The 16,884-nt window shown below is 40.1% G+C and overlaps 1 protein-coding gene across 37 annotated transcripts in view; it reads right to left on the minus strand.

The window, feature by feature from the left end:
• Positions 1-12,166: 12,166 nt before the first annotated feature.
• The window catches only part of PUM2 (pumilio RNA binding family member 2), a 121,929-nt gene continuing 117,211 nt past the window's right edge, over positions 12,167-16,884 (minus strand). For 21 of the 37 annotated variants that reach the window (XM_060411879.1, XM_060411877.1, XM_060411862.1 and 18 more), the window contains 2 exons: positions 16,428-16,620; positions 12,167-15,149 (listed from right to left, as the gene is read on the minus strand). In XM_060411879.1, the coding sequence (XP_060267862.1) occupies positions 15,018-15,149; positions 16,428-16,620 (325 nt within the window). In that variant the 3' untranslated portion in view covers positions 12,167-15,017. Of the gene's footprint in view, positions 16,621-16,884 lie in introns of all 37 variants that reach the window. The other 16 variants (XM_060411873.1, XM_060411869.1, XM_060411858.1 and 13 more) reach the window with 1 other exon arrangement.

A 16,884-nucleotide genomic window follows, 5' to 3' on the forward strand; every position in this document is an offset into this window, starting at 1 on the left:
GTTCCAGGGGGTCCTAGTTTGGGGGAAGAAACAGATATAAACAATCATTGTAAAGCAAAGGACTATCCTGTCAGCCTGTTTATTGATAGCTTAAAGTGAAAGTGAAGTCGCTCAGTCGTGTCTGACTCTTTGCAACCTGTGGACTGTAGCCCACCAAGCTCCTCCGTGCATGGGATGCTCTAGGCAAGAATACTGGAGTGGGTTGCCATTTCCTTCTCCAATTGATATCTTAAGGGAAACATCAATTTGGAATGCAGAGAAGCGGTTCTCAAAAGTTTCATGGTTGAGGACTGGGGGTTGGGGAAGCCATTAGAACCTGTCTTTAGATGAAAAGAGGGTTTTTCAACCAACCTGTGGTTGGTGTACGGAGAAGGCAAAGGCACCTTAAAATAGCACATATTTATTTTCTTACAATGCTGGAAGCCAAAAACCCCAATTCAGTTTCTTTGAGCTGAATCTCCCAATTGCTGCTCCCAGCTCAGAGCAGGTCCGAGCTCCCTCCAGAGGCTCTAAGGGAACATGTTCCTTTTCTCTTCCAAGAAAGGGGTGTTTGCCAACATCACTTGGCTTGTGTCTGCCTCACTCCAGTCTTCAGGGCTCTCTCCACTCTGTCTTAACATTATCTTCTCATCTGAGTATCATAAAATTGCCTTCCGCTTCCTTCTTACATCCTAAAGGAAATCAACCCTGAACATTCATCGGAAGGGCTGATTCTGAAGCTGAAACTCCCAATACTTTGGCCGACTCACTGGAAAAGATCCCGGTGCTGGGAAAGACTGAAGGCAAGAGAAGAGGCAGCAGAGGATGAGATGGTTGAATGGCATCACCGATTCAATGGACATGTGTTTGCACAAACGTTGGGAGCTAGTGAATGACAAGGAAGCCTGGTGTGCTGCTCTTCACAGGGTAGCAGAGTCGGACATGACTTAGTGACTTAACAACAAGGATACAAGTGTCTGATTGCCTTTAGGGCCTACGTGGATGATCCAGGATAAGCTCCCATCTCAAAAAGCTTAACTGAATCACATCTCCAAAATCCGCAAAAGACGTCTCTCTGATTTTTTTTTTTTTCCCTTGGCCAGGTAAAGTAATATTCACAAGTTCCAGCAATTTTGATAGAGAGAGGACATTCCCAACCTGGTTCCAAGTGGGGAAACCCAACAAAGAACAGGCAGGGAAGCAAAACAGAGGTTTAGAGTGTTCTGGACCTGGAAGGCGTCTGGACTGGCCAGAGCACAGGCCCCCTGAAGAGTTGGGTCAGAAGTCAGAGCAGGAAAAGTTTCCCCAGTCATGCTTAGGCCAGAGGAGCCACCGAGCAGAGGAGGGACTCAATGGGGTTGCGTGTTAGAAAGATCCTCTGACCCCTGCATGGAAGGACAGGCTGAAGGGAAGGAGACTGCTGCTTGGGACACAGGGAAAGACAACAGAGAGAGAGGACCGACCTGTCTGCAGAAGGTGACATTGAAGAGAGGGAAGGGGCAGGATGGAAAACTAGGAGGAAATAGATAGACTGCGGTGTGATGGATGGGGGAGAGGGAAGTAGGTGATTCTGAAAATCAGTGGTGGGCATCATTCTACTTGGTTTCTGTAAATAGCCTAAGTCACTGTGTGAAGTGGGCGCTGCCACTGAGGTCATGCACTGAACCCTGATGCGGCTCTTTACTCAGTTCTGGGCCACCTGGGAGGGTGCAGCCTTTGTTGGAGGCTTGGACAGGAAGTTCTCCAGCAGGCAGGTGTGCCAATGCCAGCCATGCCTGCCCAGGTGCTGCCTGGTGCGGATTCATCCTGAGCTACGTCTTAGGGTGGGGCCACTTGCCCCCGGCCCTCACCAGTCCCTCCCCAGCCTCCCTGTGTGTCTGGCTGTCTCTGACTCAGCCCCAGGTGGGGAAGGGGCACTGATGCTGCTCATCAGTGGAGTACTGGAGGGCTGGGGAGCCAGGAAGAGGCAGGCCAAGCTCATTCTCCCACCTACCACCACCCCCACCGCCGCTTCCTCCCAGCTAAAAACTGCAATTTCCTCTGACAGATTCTTAGCCCTACTTTAGCTGCGTGACCTTAACTGCATAATTTAACCCTGGAGATCCTGTGGTTAAGACTTTGCTTTCCAATGCAGCGGATGCAGGTTCTATCCCCAGTCTAGGGAGCTAGGATCCCTCATGTCTGTCAGCCAAAAAAAACCCTAACAATTAAAAAAAAAAAGTAGAACAATATTGTAACAATCAATAGACTTAAAAAATTCAAATGAATTCTAGCAATACAAGAAGGGAGAGGTTTATTCAGACCTTTTCCTTTGCCTTTACCCACGTAAGTAGTACTTATACTAACATCTGCAGCTCACTGTTTTGACTTAATACGTCTTAGAAATGTCAGTATCTATAACCAGACTCAGTCTTGTGTGGGGATTCCGTAGTTTGGCTCTACGTTGATTTTTAACCATCTCCCTTCTGATGGGTGTTTTTGTTAAAATGTTGCTATCAGAATGCCACTGAATATCCTCGCCTGGGCTTCTTCATGGAGGGAATAAACCTTGCCTGGGATAAAAGTGGAGGGGCGGCCCAAGAGTCTGAGAACCCTGCTGAACTGTGCCCCTCCAGGCTGGGCTTCCACATTCCTGTCCAGGGCTCTCAAATGGCCCCGAGCCCCTATTCTGAGCCAGGTCCTGGCACAGCTCTTGGCTGGTAGGAGAGGGAGCCAGGGATGCAGTCTTAGGATCCTATGATGGGGTGAGCCATGGGGGCCCAGGACTGGGGACAGAGGGGAGCAAGGAGGGCTTCCAGGAGCACAGTTTTGCTGGGCAGAGCAGCAAGTGGAAGAGGGCCAAAGCCAGCCATGCCCTGGTGAGCACCGCTGTCCCCTTAGTGCTCAGGGCCATGGGGGATGTGAGTGGCAGGAGGTGATGCCAAGCTAGGAGAGTGACTGTCACCTGAGGATGGTCACACAAGGGGTTAAGCAGAGATGCTTGACCTCTCTCTCACCCACAAGCACTTAGTCAAGGCTGATCCAGGAGGGTGGGAAGGGGAAGAGGCATCAACTCCCATCAGCTAAGAGCCCACCATGAAGCAGGCCCTGTGTGAAGGGCCTTCTTCCTTTGCCTTTCTTCCTTCTTTCCTGCCCTCCTTCCTTCCTTTTTTTTCTAATTAATAGATTTTAAGAGCAGGTTTAAGTTTACAGGAAAATTGAAGAGAAAGTACAGAGAGTTCCCATATCCTAGTCATCCACCCCCAGTTTCCCCATTATTAACACCTTGCATTAGGGGGTGTGCGTCTGTTACAACCAATGAACCAATATTGATAAATGATTATTACCAAAGTCTGCAGTTTGCATGAGGATTCACTCTTGGCCTTGTACATTCTGTGAGCTCTGACGAAGCTATATGGTCATGTACACACCATTATAATATCCCAGAAGGTAGTTCCACTGCCATAAAAATCCCTTCCATTCTGCCTGTTCATCCCTCCCCACCACCCTCATCCTCTGGTAACCCCTGATCTTATTACTGTCTCCATAGGTTGGCCTTTTCCAGAATGTCATACAGTTGGAATCACATAGCGCATGGCCTTTTCATACTGACTTCACTGAGTAACATGCATTTCAGGTTCTTCTCTGTCTTTTCATTACTGGATGGCTCATTTCTCTTTATCTCTGAATAATATTCCATTGTCTGGATGCATTAATTTGTGTATCCACTCACCTCCTGAATGACATCTTGGCAGCTTCCAAATTCTGGCAATTATGAATAAAGCTGCTGTCAATATCTGTGTGCTGTTTTTCCCATGGACATACATTTTCAACTCATTTGGGTAAATATCTAGGGGCACAATTACTGGATCATATGGTAAGACTCAATTTCATAATACATGAATAAAGGCACATCATAAAAAATCAAGCAATACTACATAGAACAGAGAAGGAAATGGCAACCCACTCCAGTATTCTTGCCTGGAAAATCACATGGATGGAGGAGCCTGGTGGGCTACACCCCATGGGGTCGCAAAGAGTCGGACACGACTGAGCGAGTACCATGCACACACTACATAGAACACGAATGTTGCAGCCTAATCCTGGGCATACCTTATTTTACAAATGAGGAAAGTGTGTCGCTAGGATGTAAGTGACTTGTTCTGGAGTCCACAGCAGGAAGCTGTGGAAAACACACAAGTCCTATGGGCCCTTGGAAGAGAGTCAAGAATATTAGCCTGACTGTAGGTGTGAGGGTGACCAGTGATGGTGGTGGTGGGATTTATCCCCTTCCCTTCCCAGCCTCCTTGCCCTCAATGTAATCCAGTCATCACAAAGTGAGAAAACCCAGGCTACGGGGAGAGGCTTCCGCATGTGGGTGTTCTGGGGGTGTCAGCTGTCTTGACAGCTGGCGTCAAGTGCCAGGCATGTGAGTGAATTCTCCGTCTTGTGATTCCAGCTCCCGGCCTTCAGGCCACCCCAGCTGACACCGAGGGTAGACACGGTGCCTTCTGATCCTGGCCCACACTACTAATGTATGAGTTTGAAAAAAAGGAAGGGGAAGAGCAAGATGAAGCTTCTGCCACTGGATCCAGGGGTGGTTTATTTCACAGCAAAAGACAGGTAAGACACATTAGAAGAGGACACAATGTTCCAGGCTCATCCTGGGTACCTCCTACCCTAGATCTGCAATTAGCCAATAAGAAATGGAACTTGAAGACCTCAGTCTGAACTCTTTGGATGAACTGATTAAATTGGGGAGAAATAACAGTTCGTAGCATTGACTCTTCCTATCTGGGAATATGCCATCACTACTTAATCCATTTTTCTTTACCATCTTTCAGTGAAAATTATTCTCTTCACATCATGAATTTGTTTTTTTTTTTTCCCACGGTTATTTGAAAGCTTTTTTTTTTTACTATGATGATTTTTTTAAAATTAGTTTTTTGAAAAAAAAATTAGTTTTTTGGTGTCTAGACAGCTGTAACTACAGATGATTAGTTTTTGTATATGAATCTTATGTCTATCCAATTTCTTGAACTCTTAATAGTTCTAAAACTTTTCTCAGTGTATCCTCTTGGATTTTTTAGGTAAATCATTCTACCATTTTTTCCTTTTTAATACTTAAATCTCTTATGCTTTTCTTAATGCACTGTCTAGGGACCCCAGCTTTATGTTGAATAGCAGTGATGATTGTGGACATTCTTATTTGCGTCTGTCTTTAATGGGATTACTTCTAATGTTTCAACATTAAATTTGCTATTTGCTTTAAATGTGTGATAGATATAACTTTTTAGCTGAAGGAAACTTCTCAACATTGTTAGCTTGTAATGAGTTTTTATCAGAAATGAATATCCAGCTGTATGTCCGAAACTAATACTACATTATAAATCAACTATATTTCAATAAAATTTTTTTAAAATGAGTATTTCATTCAGTAAATGAAATTTATCTGTTGCCTTTCTTATTATTTGATATATTTTCCCTGCTTACGTGTTAATGCACTAAAATTAATTAATAAAATTTCTGATGTTCAACTCTCCTGAATTTCTGCAATAAAATTCTGCTGGGTCATGAAGGATGATTCCACTGGGTTTGGTAGAGTCACATATTACTTAGGAGTTTTGTATCTATATGTGTAAATGAAAATAACCCATGGTTATTGTTTGTGTGTGTACTATCATTTTGTTTCATTTTCAAGTTTATTAGTTTTGTAGAATAACTTGGGAACTTTTCATTGTTTTCCACGCTCTGTAAAATTTTATATAAACTAGGAATTATATGCTCTTTGAAGGTTTACAGTAGACTTGCCCCCCAAAACAGTCTGGGCTTTGTGCCTTTATTTTAAGGATATTTTTGATAACTTCTTCTTTTTACTTTCCTTCCTTCTTAAACAAAATATTCTTTTATCGGATAGATTATTGGGAAAATACAACTGTATATTTGCATGTACTTAATAGCATGTCCTTAAAATAGACAGGGCAAAAACAGTAAAAAATTAATTATGATGGGATATTTTCAACACTCTCCTCTCAATGGACTTCCCAGATGGTGCTAGTGGTAAAAACTCACCTGCCAATGTAGGAAACTTAAAAAGAGACATGATTTGATCTGTGGGTCAGGAAGATCCCTGGGAGTAGGAAACGGCAACCTGTTCTAGTATTCATGACTGGGAAATCCCATGGGCAGACGAGCCTGGTGGTCTACAGTCCATGGGTTGTGAAGAGTCGGACAAGAATGAAGTGACTTAGCACACACATATTACTCTCAATAGATAAAAGATATAAATTTATTTGAAGAACAAATTGTAAAAATTGTTTATTTTTATAAATATTTTCACTTTCACTTTAACTGCAGAATCCAATTCTCTTCCCTCCACACAGAATATTTATAAAAATTAAAAATATAGACCACTTCATGAATTTGTATGTATCCTTGCTTAGTTCAGTTGCTCAATCATGTCTGACTCTTTGTGACCCCATGCCTGCAGCATGCCAGGCTTCCCTGTCCATCACCAACTCCCTGAGCTTGCTTAAACTCATGTCCATCAAGTCAGTGGTGCCATCCAACCATCTCATCCTCCATTGTTCCCTTCTCCTTCCTCCTTCAGTCTTTCCCAGTATCAGAGGCTTTTCCAATGAGTCAGTTCTTCGCATGAGGTGGCCAAAGTATTGGAGTTCCAGCTTCAGCATCAGTTTTTCCAATGAATATTCCGGACTGATTTCCTTTAGGATTGTCTGGTTTGATCTGCTTGCAGTTCAAGGGACTCTCAAGAGTCTTCTCTAACACCACAGTTCAAAAGCATCAATTCTTTGCCGCTCAGCTACCTTTATGGTACAACTTTCACATCCATACATGACTACTGGAAAAATCCCTTGCTTAAGGGGCCATGCTAATTTATCTGTATTGCTCCAATTTTAGTATATGTGCTGCTGAAGTGAGCATTTAAACATTTTAAGTGTACAGTTCGTAGTATTATATATACTCATGTTGTCGTGCAACAGATGTCTAGAACATTTTTATCTCGAAAAACTAAAACTCTACATTCATTAAACGACTAATTTCCCCTTCCTATCCTACTTCCTGTCCCTCACCCCCATTCTTGGCAACCACTATTCTGCTTTTAGGATCTAACTATTTTAAATTCCTCCTTTAAGCAGAATCACACAGTTTGTCTTTTTGTAACTAGCTTATTTCACTTAGCATAATGTCCTCAAGGTTTATTCATGTTATAGCATGCGTCAAAGTTTCCTTCTTTAGAGGCTGAATAACACTCTATTGTATGTATATCCCATGGAGGGAGGAGCCTGGTCGGCTGAAGTCCATGGGGTCACTAGACACGACTGAGCGACTTCACTTTCACTTTTCACTTTCATGCATTGGAGAAGGAAATGGCAACCCACTCCAGTGTTCTTGCCTGGAGAACCCCAGGGACGAGTGGGCTGCCGTCTATAGGGTCGCACAGAGTTGGACACGACTTAAGTGACTTAGCAGCAGTATGTATATAACATAATTTTTAATCCATTCATCCATCAATGGACACTGGATTTCTATCTTTTGGCTATTGTGAATAATACTGCTATAAACATGCGTATGTAAATATCTCTTTGAGATCCTACTTTCTTTCGGATGTTTATTTCTTTGTTCAGTTGCTCAGTCATGTCTGGCTCTTTCCGATCCCATGGACTGTAGCATTCCAGGCTTCCCTGTCCATCACCATCTCCCGGAGTTTGCCCAAAGTCATGTTCATTACGTTGCTGATGTCATCCAACCATCTCATACTCTGTCTTCCCCTTCTCCTTCTGCCTTCAATCTTTTGCTGCATCAGGGTCTTTTTCAATGAGTCGCCTGTTTGCACCATGTGGCCAAAGTATTGGAGCTTCAGCTTCAGCATCAGTCCTTCCAATGAATACCTAGGGTTGATTTCCTTTAGGATTGACTGGTACTTTTGGATATATACCCAGAAATAGGATTGCTGGATCATAAGCTAATCCTAGTTTATAACTTTTTGAGGAGCTGCCATACTATTTTCCATAGCAGTTGCACCTTTTTACATTCCTACCAGCAGGGCATAGGGCTTGTTTCTGTACATCCTCACTTAACACTTGCTATTTTCTGTTTGATAGTAGCCATCCTAATGGGAGGGGGTAAAATCTCACTGTGATTTTGATTTGCAGTTACCTCATGTGAGGATCACAATAAACTGTGGAAAATTCTGAAAGAGATGGGAATACAGAGCACCTGACCTGCCTCTTGAGAAATCTATATGCAGGTCAGGAAGCAACAGTTAGAACTGGACGTGGAACAACAGACTGGTTCCAAATAGGAAAAGGAGTACGTCAAAGCTGTATATTGTCACCCTGCTTATTTAACTTCTATGCAGAGTACATCATGAGACACGCTGGGCTGGAAGAAGCACAAGCTGGAATCAAGATTGCCGGGAGAAATATTAATAACCTCAGACATGCAGATGACACCACCCTTATGGCAGAAAGTGAAGAGGAACTAAAAAGCCTCTTGATGAAAGTGAGAGTGAAAAAGTTGGCTTAAAGCTCAACATTCAGAAAACGAAGATCATGACATCCGGTCCCATCATTTCATGGGAAATAGATGGGGAAACAGTGGAAACAGTGTCAGACTTTATTTTTTTTGGCTCCAAAATCACTGCAGATGGTGATTGCAGCCATGAAATTAAAAGACACTTACTCCTTGGGAGGAAAGTTATGACCAACCTAGATAGCATATTCAAAAGTAGAGACATTACTTTGTCAACAAAGGTCAAGGCTATGGTTTTTCCAGTAGTTATGTATGGATGTGAGTGTTGGACTGTGAAGAAAGCTGAGCGTGGAAGAATTGATGCTTTTGAGCTGTGGTGTTGGAGAAGACTCTTGAGAGTCCCTTGGACTGCAAGCAGATCCAATCAGTCCATTCTAAAGGAGATCAGTCCTGGGTATTCTTTGGAAGGACTGATGCTAAAGCTGAAACTCCAATACCTTGGCCACCTGATGCGAAGAGCTGACTCATTGGAAAAGACTCTGATGCTGGGAGGGACTGGGGACAGAAGGGGACGACAGAGGATGAGATGGCTGGATGGCATCACCAGCTCAATGGATGTGAGTTTGAGTGAACTCCGGGAGTTGGTGATGGACAGGGAGGCCTGGCGTGCTGTAATTCATGGGGTCGCACGATTGAGCGACTGAACTAAACTGAACATATGCTTGTTGACTATTCATATACCATCTTTGGAGAAATGTTTCTTAATGTCCTTCACCCAGTTTTTAAAAAAATAAGACTGCTTTTTTCTTCTTGAGTTGTAATTCTTTATATATTTTGGATATTAACCCCTCATCAGATACATGGTTTGTAATTATTTTCTCCCATTCTTTTCACTCTGCTGATTGCGTCCATTGATGCAGACATTTTGAAGTTTAATACAGTCCCATTTATCTATTTTTGCTTTGGGTGCATGTACTTTTGGTGTAGATGCATGAAGTAAAAGTGTTAGTCACTCACTGGTATCCAACTCTTTTTTGTGAGCCCATGAACTATAGTCTGCTCGGCTCCTCTGTCCATGGAATTCTCAGGGCAAGAATACTGGAGTGGGTTGCCATTCCTTCCTCCAGGGAATCTTCCTGACCTAGGGGTCGAACCAGAGTCTCCTGTATTGCAGGCAGATTCTTTACCATCTGAGACACCAAGAAAGCCCTACATGCAGGAAATCATTGCTAAATCCAGTATCATGAAGCTTTCCCATGTTTTCTTTTACAAGCTTTATAATTTTAGGTCTCTAATCCATTGAGTTAATTTTTGTGTATGCAGTAAGGCAAAGGTCTAACTTCATTATTTAGCATGAGGATATCCTGTTTTCTCACATCGTTTGTTGAAAACAGTGCTTTCCCTCATTTGAATGTTTTTGGTACTCATGTTGAAGACTAATTTGATCATGTGTGGTTTATTTCTGTGCCCTCTCCTCTATTGGTTTACATGTTTGTCTTTATGAGAATCCTACATTTTTTTGATTTTTTAAAGATATAATTGACATATAATGTATGTTTCAGGTGTACAACATGATGATTTGGTATTTGTATATACTTCAAAATAATCACCAGTTAGAAACACCCAAACACTTATTACTGTAGCTTGATTTAAAAGTTTTGAAATTAGGACACATGAGCCCTTCCTTCAACTTTGTTCCTTTGACTACCTTAATTTCTTTTATGATTACTGGTCTATTCAAGTTTATTTTTCTTAAATCAATTCTTTTAGACATATAATTGATTCACAATATTGTTAGCAAAGCGATTCAGATGTGTGTGTGTAAATATATATATATCAGATTCCTTTCCATGATAGGTTATTACATTTTGTAATATCTTGTATGCTGTACAGTAAATCCTTATTGTTTATCTATTTTATGTACAGTAGTTTGTATCTGTTAATCCCATCAGTTCAGTTCAGTCGCTCAGTCGTGTCTGACTCTGCAATCCCATGGACTGCAGCACTCTAGGCCTCCCTGTCCATCAACTCCTGGAGTTGACTCAAACTCATATCCATTGAGTTGGTGATGCCATCCAACCATCTCATCCTCTGTCGCCCCCTTCTCCTCCTGCCTCCAATCCCTCCCAGCGTCAGTCTTTTCCAATGAGTCAACTCTTTGCACTTACAGGCAGGTAACTTAAGAGGCAGGTAACTTAAGAGGCCTAAAGGGTAACCACACAGATCACACACCTCAGGGCCCAACCCCTTCCTTTCCCTTCGCAGTGCCTTCCAGAGGCACACTGGAGCCTCTACCAAGAGCTCTATTCCTTCTCACTGTGTCTAGAGATGAATTTACCAAATGGCTGCACATTCAAATCCCGTATGTTGATCTAGTCAGATGGGTAAGGTAGACAGTGAAAACTACTCCCCCACCTGCTTTGGAGAAACCAGTTAGGAGGGCAAATAGACTACTACCCAGGTTACTTTAGGAAAACACTTTTGTGATGTTGATAAACTAGGGTGGGAGGATGTGACATGTTTTTCCCTTGTAGGAACTTTAATTTCATCACTATAATGTGGTAGGTGAAACACTGCCGAAGGGCTAACAGTTTAGAATAGAACTAAATCAGGATAAGACTAAAGTGGAGGATAAACAATGTGTGAGAAAAATTCCTTTCCCACTTAGTTTTATGAAGATATCCATTTTGAATTCTACCAAATAATCTATATAGATTTAAAAAAATCAGCTATAGAAGGGACAGGAAAATGAAAACAGTATTAGCACTGGTTGAGAATTAGGTTCTAGGTCTCTCTCTATATATATACATATATATATATGTATCAATTCTTAAAATGACTGAGGATTTAAAAATAGCTCCATCCCATACTAAGGGCTTTCCTGGTGGCCCAGAGGTTAAAGCATCTGCCTGCAACGTGGGAGACCTGGGTTTGATCCCTGGGTCGGGAAGATCCCCTGGAGAAGGAAATGGCAACCCACTCCAGTATTCTTGCCTGGAGAATCCCATGGACCAAGGAGCCTGGTGGGCTACAGACCATGGGATCGCAGAGTCGGATACGACTGAGCAACTTCACTTTCACATACTAAAGATGAGGGCTGCCCCTGTGGCTCAGGTAAAGAATCCACCTGCAGTGTGGGAGACCTGGGTTTGATCCCTGGGTTGGGAAGATCCCCTGGAGAAGGGAAAGGCTACCCACTCCAGTATTCTGGCCTGGAGAACTCCATGGACTATCCATGGGTTCACAAAGAGTTGGACATGACTGAGTGACTTTCACTTCATACTAAAAATGAAGGTACTAAGGCTGAGATAACACAATCAAATTCACACAGTTTGTGAACAATGAGGTTAACTTTAAATACAGGCCTGAACCCAGACTGTACTTTTAGACAACATAGTCTCCTAAAGTGCATGTATATGCTAAGGGAACAAACACCTGTGGGTAAAGATATGTGATTTAATTTAATCCTCAAAAACAACTCTGAAGTGTCATTTTATCAATAAAGAAACAGGGTTAAAGTTTCATCATAAGAAGTGTGTCATGAGTCTATGTAGTTAGACAGAAATTATGAATATTGTAAGACAGGATTCATACCATCAGTGCAATCACTGGCCCCAGACTAGCATCCATGTGATAAAGATATTTTCATTTTCCTTAAATCAGAGTAAACTTGAATGGTCAATAGGAATTGTAATTGAGGTACAGTGGGATATTTTATGTAGAGAAAAACACAAGACCAGATTTATTTCATACAATGTTATTCACACATTTTTCATTTTCTAATTTATACATAATATACAAAGAAGTGAAGATAACATTATTTCATATGAACCAATAAGAGCCAGGACTTAAACAAACTGGTCCAGAAACAATTCATATCAAAAGACAACCAAGAGTAAAGCCTAAGTGGTTCTGCCCAATTAAGTTTATTCTAAAATGTCATTTTCAGATTATACCAAAACCTCATGCCAATTTATTAAAAGGTGGAATCAGAGAGGTGGGCATCAAAAGTGGCAGACCAAAATTTCTAGAGTAATAGATATTTTTCTACAATAAGCTCTAAAATACTGGGAAGACTGGGTTGTTCATAAAGGGACACACAAGAACATCAGGAATCCAAGACAATGGTCCAGTTTCCCAATGTGCTGTTCTCTAGGACTTTCTAAATCTGCAGAAATGATTTGTCTGTGTGAACGGAAGATAAAGGAAAACCAGGAATTTAACTGTGCAAATCCAGGAAAGTCACCACCAATCTCCAACAAGGACAACTTTGATCCTGAAACCATGAGCTGATACTGGGAACAAAAGTTCAACACAGGGCCAAGACATTCTGAGGCTGGCAAAACAAAGCAGGAAGGGCAGCAGGGAGCAGCCCTGTATGGAGGGAAAAAAGCTCTGTCACTATGGCTGGGACACGCTGATGAACAAGTGCGACTGTGAGAAGGGACAGTGAACAAGTGGTTAAATTTAATGGCCTCAACAAGGAATGTTGGGTTAGAAAACTAGAATAACTCAACATCAAACATGAAAAACTATGCCTGGCACCCCAAACTTCATGCCGTTATTCTTAGGTTCATGATATGAACAGCTATGTGAAAAACCTTTATGTTCACTATTGTGCTCAGAAGACTGGTATTCTTCTGCAGACTTCCAATAAAAAAATCCCTTACATATTCAATTGAAAGAGATAGCATGGTTCATTAGTTTTTAGCACTAAACATAAGTGGGTCAACATAAAAGTTTTATACAAAATACTGACTTCAACAAAATACAAAGCACTTTCTTTATCTTTCAGAAACTGAATATACAAAGCAAGTTTTTTCCAAAATATTTTCATAGGCAAAGGATTAAAAACGATTTTAATTATACACATATGGTCACAATTTTGCCTTAAAAAGATTGTTGGGAAATGTACATAAGGCCGCTTGTAAATGTACATCATGTTACTGTTATGTCTTATGTCCAGAGAAAAAATGTTATCATACAGATTTGCTATTACTTGGGAGTAGGCTATTCAAAAATACAGTACTCTTCTGTACAAAGAAAAAAAGTCACATCACATTTAATAAGATGGAAAAAGCATTGGCCTCCATGGTAATCAAATATCTCAGTCCAATACTTTCTATTATGCACAATACCCTGACTTCTTGAAAGTGATCCAAATCCTAGCATGTCCGTATTAACAGAGTCAACAACTATGTTATAAAACAAAATGTTTTTCACAATAATAAAAAGAAAGCTGGTTCATACTTCTGAAACCATATAAAGATAAAAAATTTTAAAAAATCACTCTCAATTTGGAGAAATCAATTTACATTATACAACACTATATGCCAGGTCAGGGGGCAGGGACATAAATGTACACCAAAATGCAAATGTTTCCCAAAGAGATAAAACAAATTCCATTTACAGCATTGAGGTTTACAAATATACACCTGTACAACCAAAGAAAGCATCACTACCAAATTAGCAAGGCTTTTATAATAAACATTGAAACAAGATTTGCTTTCAAAGTGTAAACTTACATCTATTACTACACACACAATGCATATATTTATAGGAAGCAAAAAAAGCTATCTGAATATGTAATCATGCTTAAATGTTGAGCTATCAAATTCACTTTTCAGTGGCCCCTTTTCACCTCTATCAGGTTCCTACTTTCTGAATCTACTATGAAAAAGCAAAATAAAGCTCAACACTTTCTCAACATGTCCTTGTAGTTCTATAAGCAAAACAATATACAAATTTCCACTCTTTCTCATCACAAACCAAACTGAAAAGTTAAAATGGAACTTAACTTCTCGTTCAGCATACTTAACTTGATGGAAGTGTCACCATGATTCTGTTTTTTCTACCTCTTATAACAATTACATATGTAAGTATATACAATACTTCTGTACATTGCCAGAGACATTTTAGGGCAGTATTTGGATTAAAACCACATCCACTGTAAATACTACAAGTTCTTTTCCTTTCAAATCACTTAATTCTTATCTTAATTGAGTTTTTATTTGCATGATAGTTTGTGAATTACCAAAATACAACTTAACTTTCTTTTTAAAATATTAATAATATTTATGCAGTTGATTGTTAATCTGTTATAAAAGGCTTCACACAAAGGACAAAAAAAAAATAAGGACTATATTTCTATATACATCTCTATAAACCTGTTGTGCTATGGGGTCCGTAGACCTACCAGACTGCAAGCCAGTTATTAAAAGAATACTGTACTTTTTCCTTTAAAAACTATTTTTGTGACTTTACAAGGTAAAAATTTACAAAATATGTGACAGCATTTTTTGATACAGTTACATCATATACAGGCATTCTGTGCTTTGCCAGCAATTCAATCTGATAGGTCTCCACTCAGGGCTGAATATAATTTATTCACCCCCCCACCCCCAAATATACACAAGAACCTTAAAAAATTTACAAATGGATGAATAAAGTCAATAAATAGTTTTGCTTTAAAAAAAATTTGAAGATTCATAGTTGAGTTGTGTTTTGATAATTCACAAAAGAAACGTTCCTCTCACATGGTTACATTATCTTCTTTTTTTCTTTTACAGCATTCCATTTGGTGGTCCTCCAATAGGCCCTAGATCTGGGCTATTTTTCAAATAATATTTTTCCAACTTGGCCAGTATATGCTTCCCATATGTATATTTGCGCAAAGTAGTAATGTGAGGTCGAATCTGAAAAATAAATGATCTGCTTAGGAAATCTAAGTTATTTTAGTTTGATTCCTAAAAAAGCTGCCCCCAAATCTGGGTGATTTGGAAGAAATAACTGAAATTTTAAAATTCAAATCCAATTAAAGTTGTTTGCAAAAGCAGTTCTGTTCCTCTCAGTCTCTCCAAACTTCTACTTTCAAAATTGTCTAATGAATAAAATAAGCCACTATTCCCATAAACTATTATGCATGCAAATAACAGAGAAACTCCAAATATAGCAGAGAAATATCACTAATGAGATAGTATATTCTTACAAAGTTTATGAGGGCAGAATTCTGTAACTCTAAGCAACTAGACAAAAATTCAATACAAAATGGAGCAAAAGACATGAATAAGCAAGATGTGTGAGAGCTAATACATTTAAGATAGTCAATATCTCCCTAATGGTTTTAAAAACACCTATGGAAGAATCATATCATTATCTTTCCATCCAGACTGGAAAAGATTTTATAAGCAATAACTGGCATTGATGAGATAATGATAAACAGGTAAATATCAGACAGATAAGCAAACTTGTAACATACCTTACAAAAACATCTAATTATACAAAGATGTTGATATAAAACACTGCCAAGAATAGTTACTAAAAAACAAGTAATTGAAATGCCCTAAATATGAAATTGGTAAATAAATAATGCAGTTAAAAATAAGACTGAAAAAAGTGTTACAGGTATATATTCTTAAACCGAGTGAAAGTGAAGTCACTCAGTCGTGTCTGAGTCATTGCAATCCCACGGACTGTAGCTTGCCAGGCTCCTCCGTCCATGGGATTTTCCAGGCAAGAGTACTGGAGTGGGTTGCCATTTCCTTCTCCAGAGGATCTTCCCGACCCAGGGATCGAACCCGGGTGTCCTGCATTATAGGCAGACGCTTTACTGTCTGGGCCACCAGGGATGTCTAAAAACAAAATCAAGAAGGCAAAAATACCACCAGTGTTCATTTTAACAGTAAGTTTTCCTGTGGAAAGTAATGATTTCAGAATCATTAGACTGTAGAAAAAGGATAGAGAGAAACCAGCTTAACTGATTAGGTAAATGGTAGGTAAATATGAGAAATGAACGTGATTTTATTGAGCTGTGATTACCTTAAGAACTTAACAAAAGGGTACAGCATACCTACATCTGCCAAAAGTTTTCCACTGATTTTAAACTTTTTCTGTAGTTCAGACATTCTGAGGAAGTTAAAAGAGTAGCCTGAACAAACTGAATCATCTATTTTAAGTGCTACAAATAGTATTACCTTGTGCATGATTATCTTTCTCTGAGCAGGCTCAGCCATATCAATCATCTTCTGAACGACATAATTGGCATACTGGTCCTTCATCATGGTGTATAAGGCACTGTGAGGACCATCATTCTGGCAGCAAACTTCGTCAATCAGTAAAGCTCTCTCAGCACGGGAGGCATGAGTAACACACTTTTCTACTACATTGCTAAAAAATTAAAGTACATAAACAGAAAATTATTTTGTAATTTTTTTACAGAAAACTTTCTCTAGCTTTTGAAAGTTGTTCAGTGTACTGGAAGGCAGAAGAGTCAAAATAGGATTCTCTTGTAATTCTCCAGTTACTTATAAAACAGAAATTAATATCATGGAAGAATCCATATGGGACATCCCCAAGTTTAATGGCAGGCCTCTTAAAATTATAACTAAATAATAATTAAACTATCGGGACTTCCCTGGCAGTCCAGTGGTT

The sequence above is a fragment of the Ovis aries genome, chromosome 3 (genome assembly GCF_016772045.2).
Source record: "Ovis aries strain OAR_USU_Benz2616 breed Rambouillet chromosome 3, ARS-UI_Ramb_v3.0, whole genome shotgun sequence".
In the NCBI taxonomy this organism is placed as follows: Eukaryota; Metazoa; Chordata; class Mammalia; order Artiodactyla; family Bovidae; genus Ovis; species Ovis aries.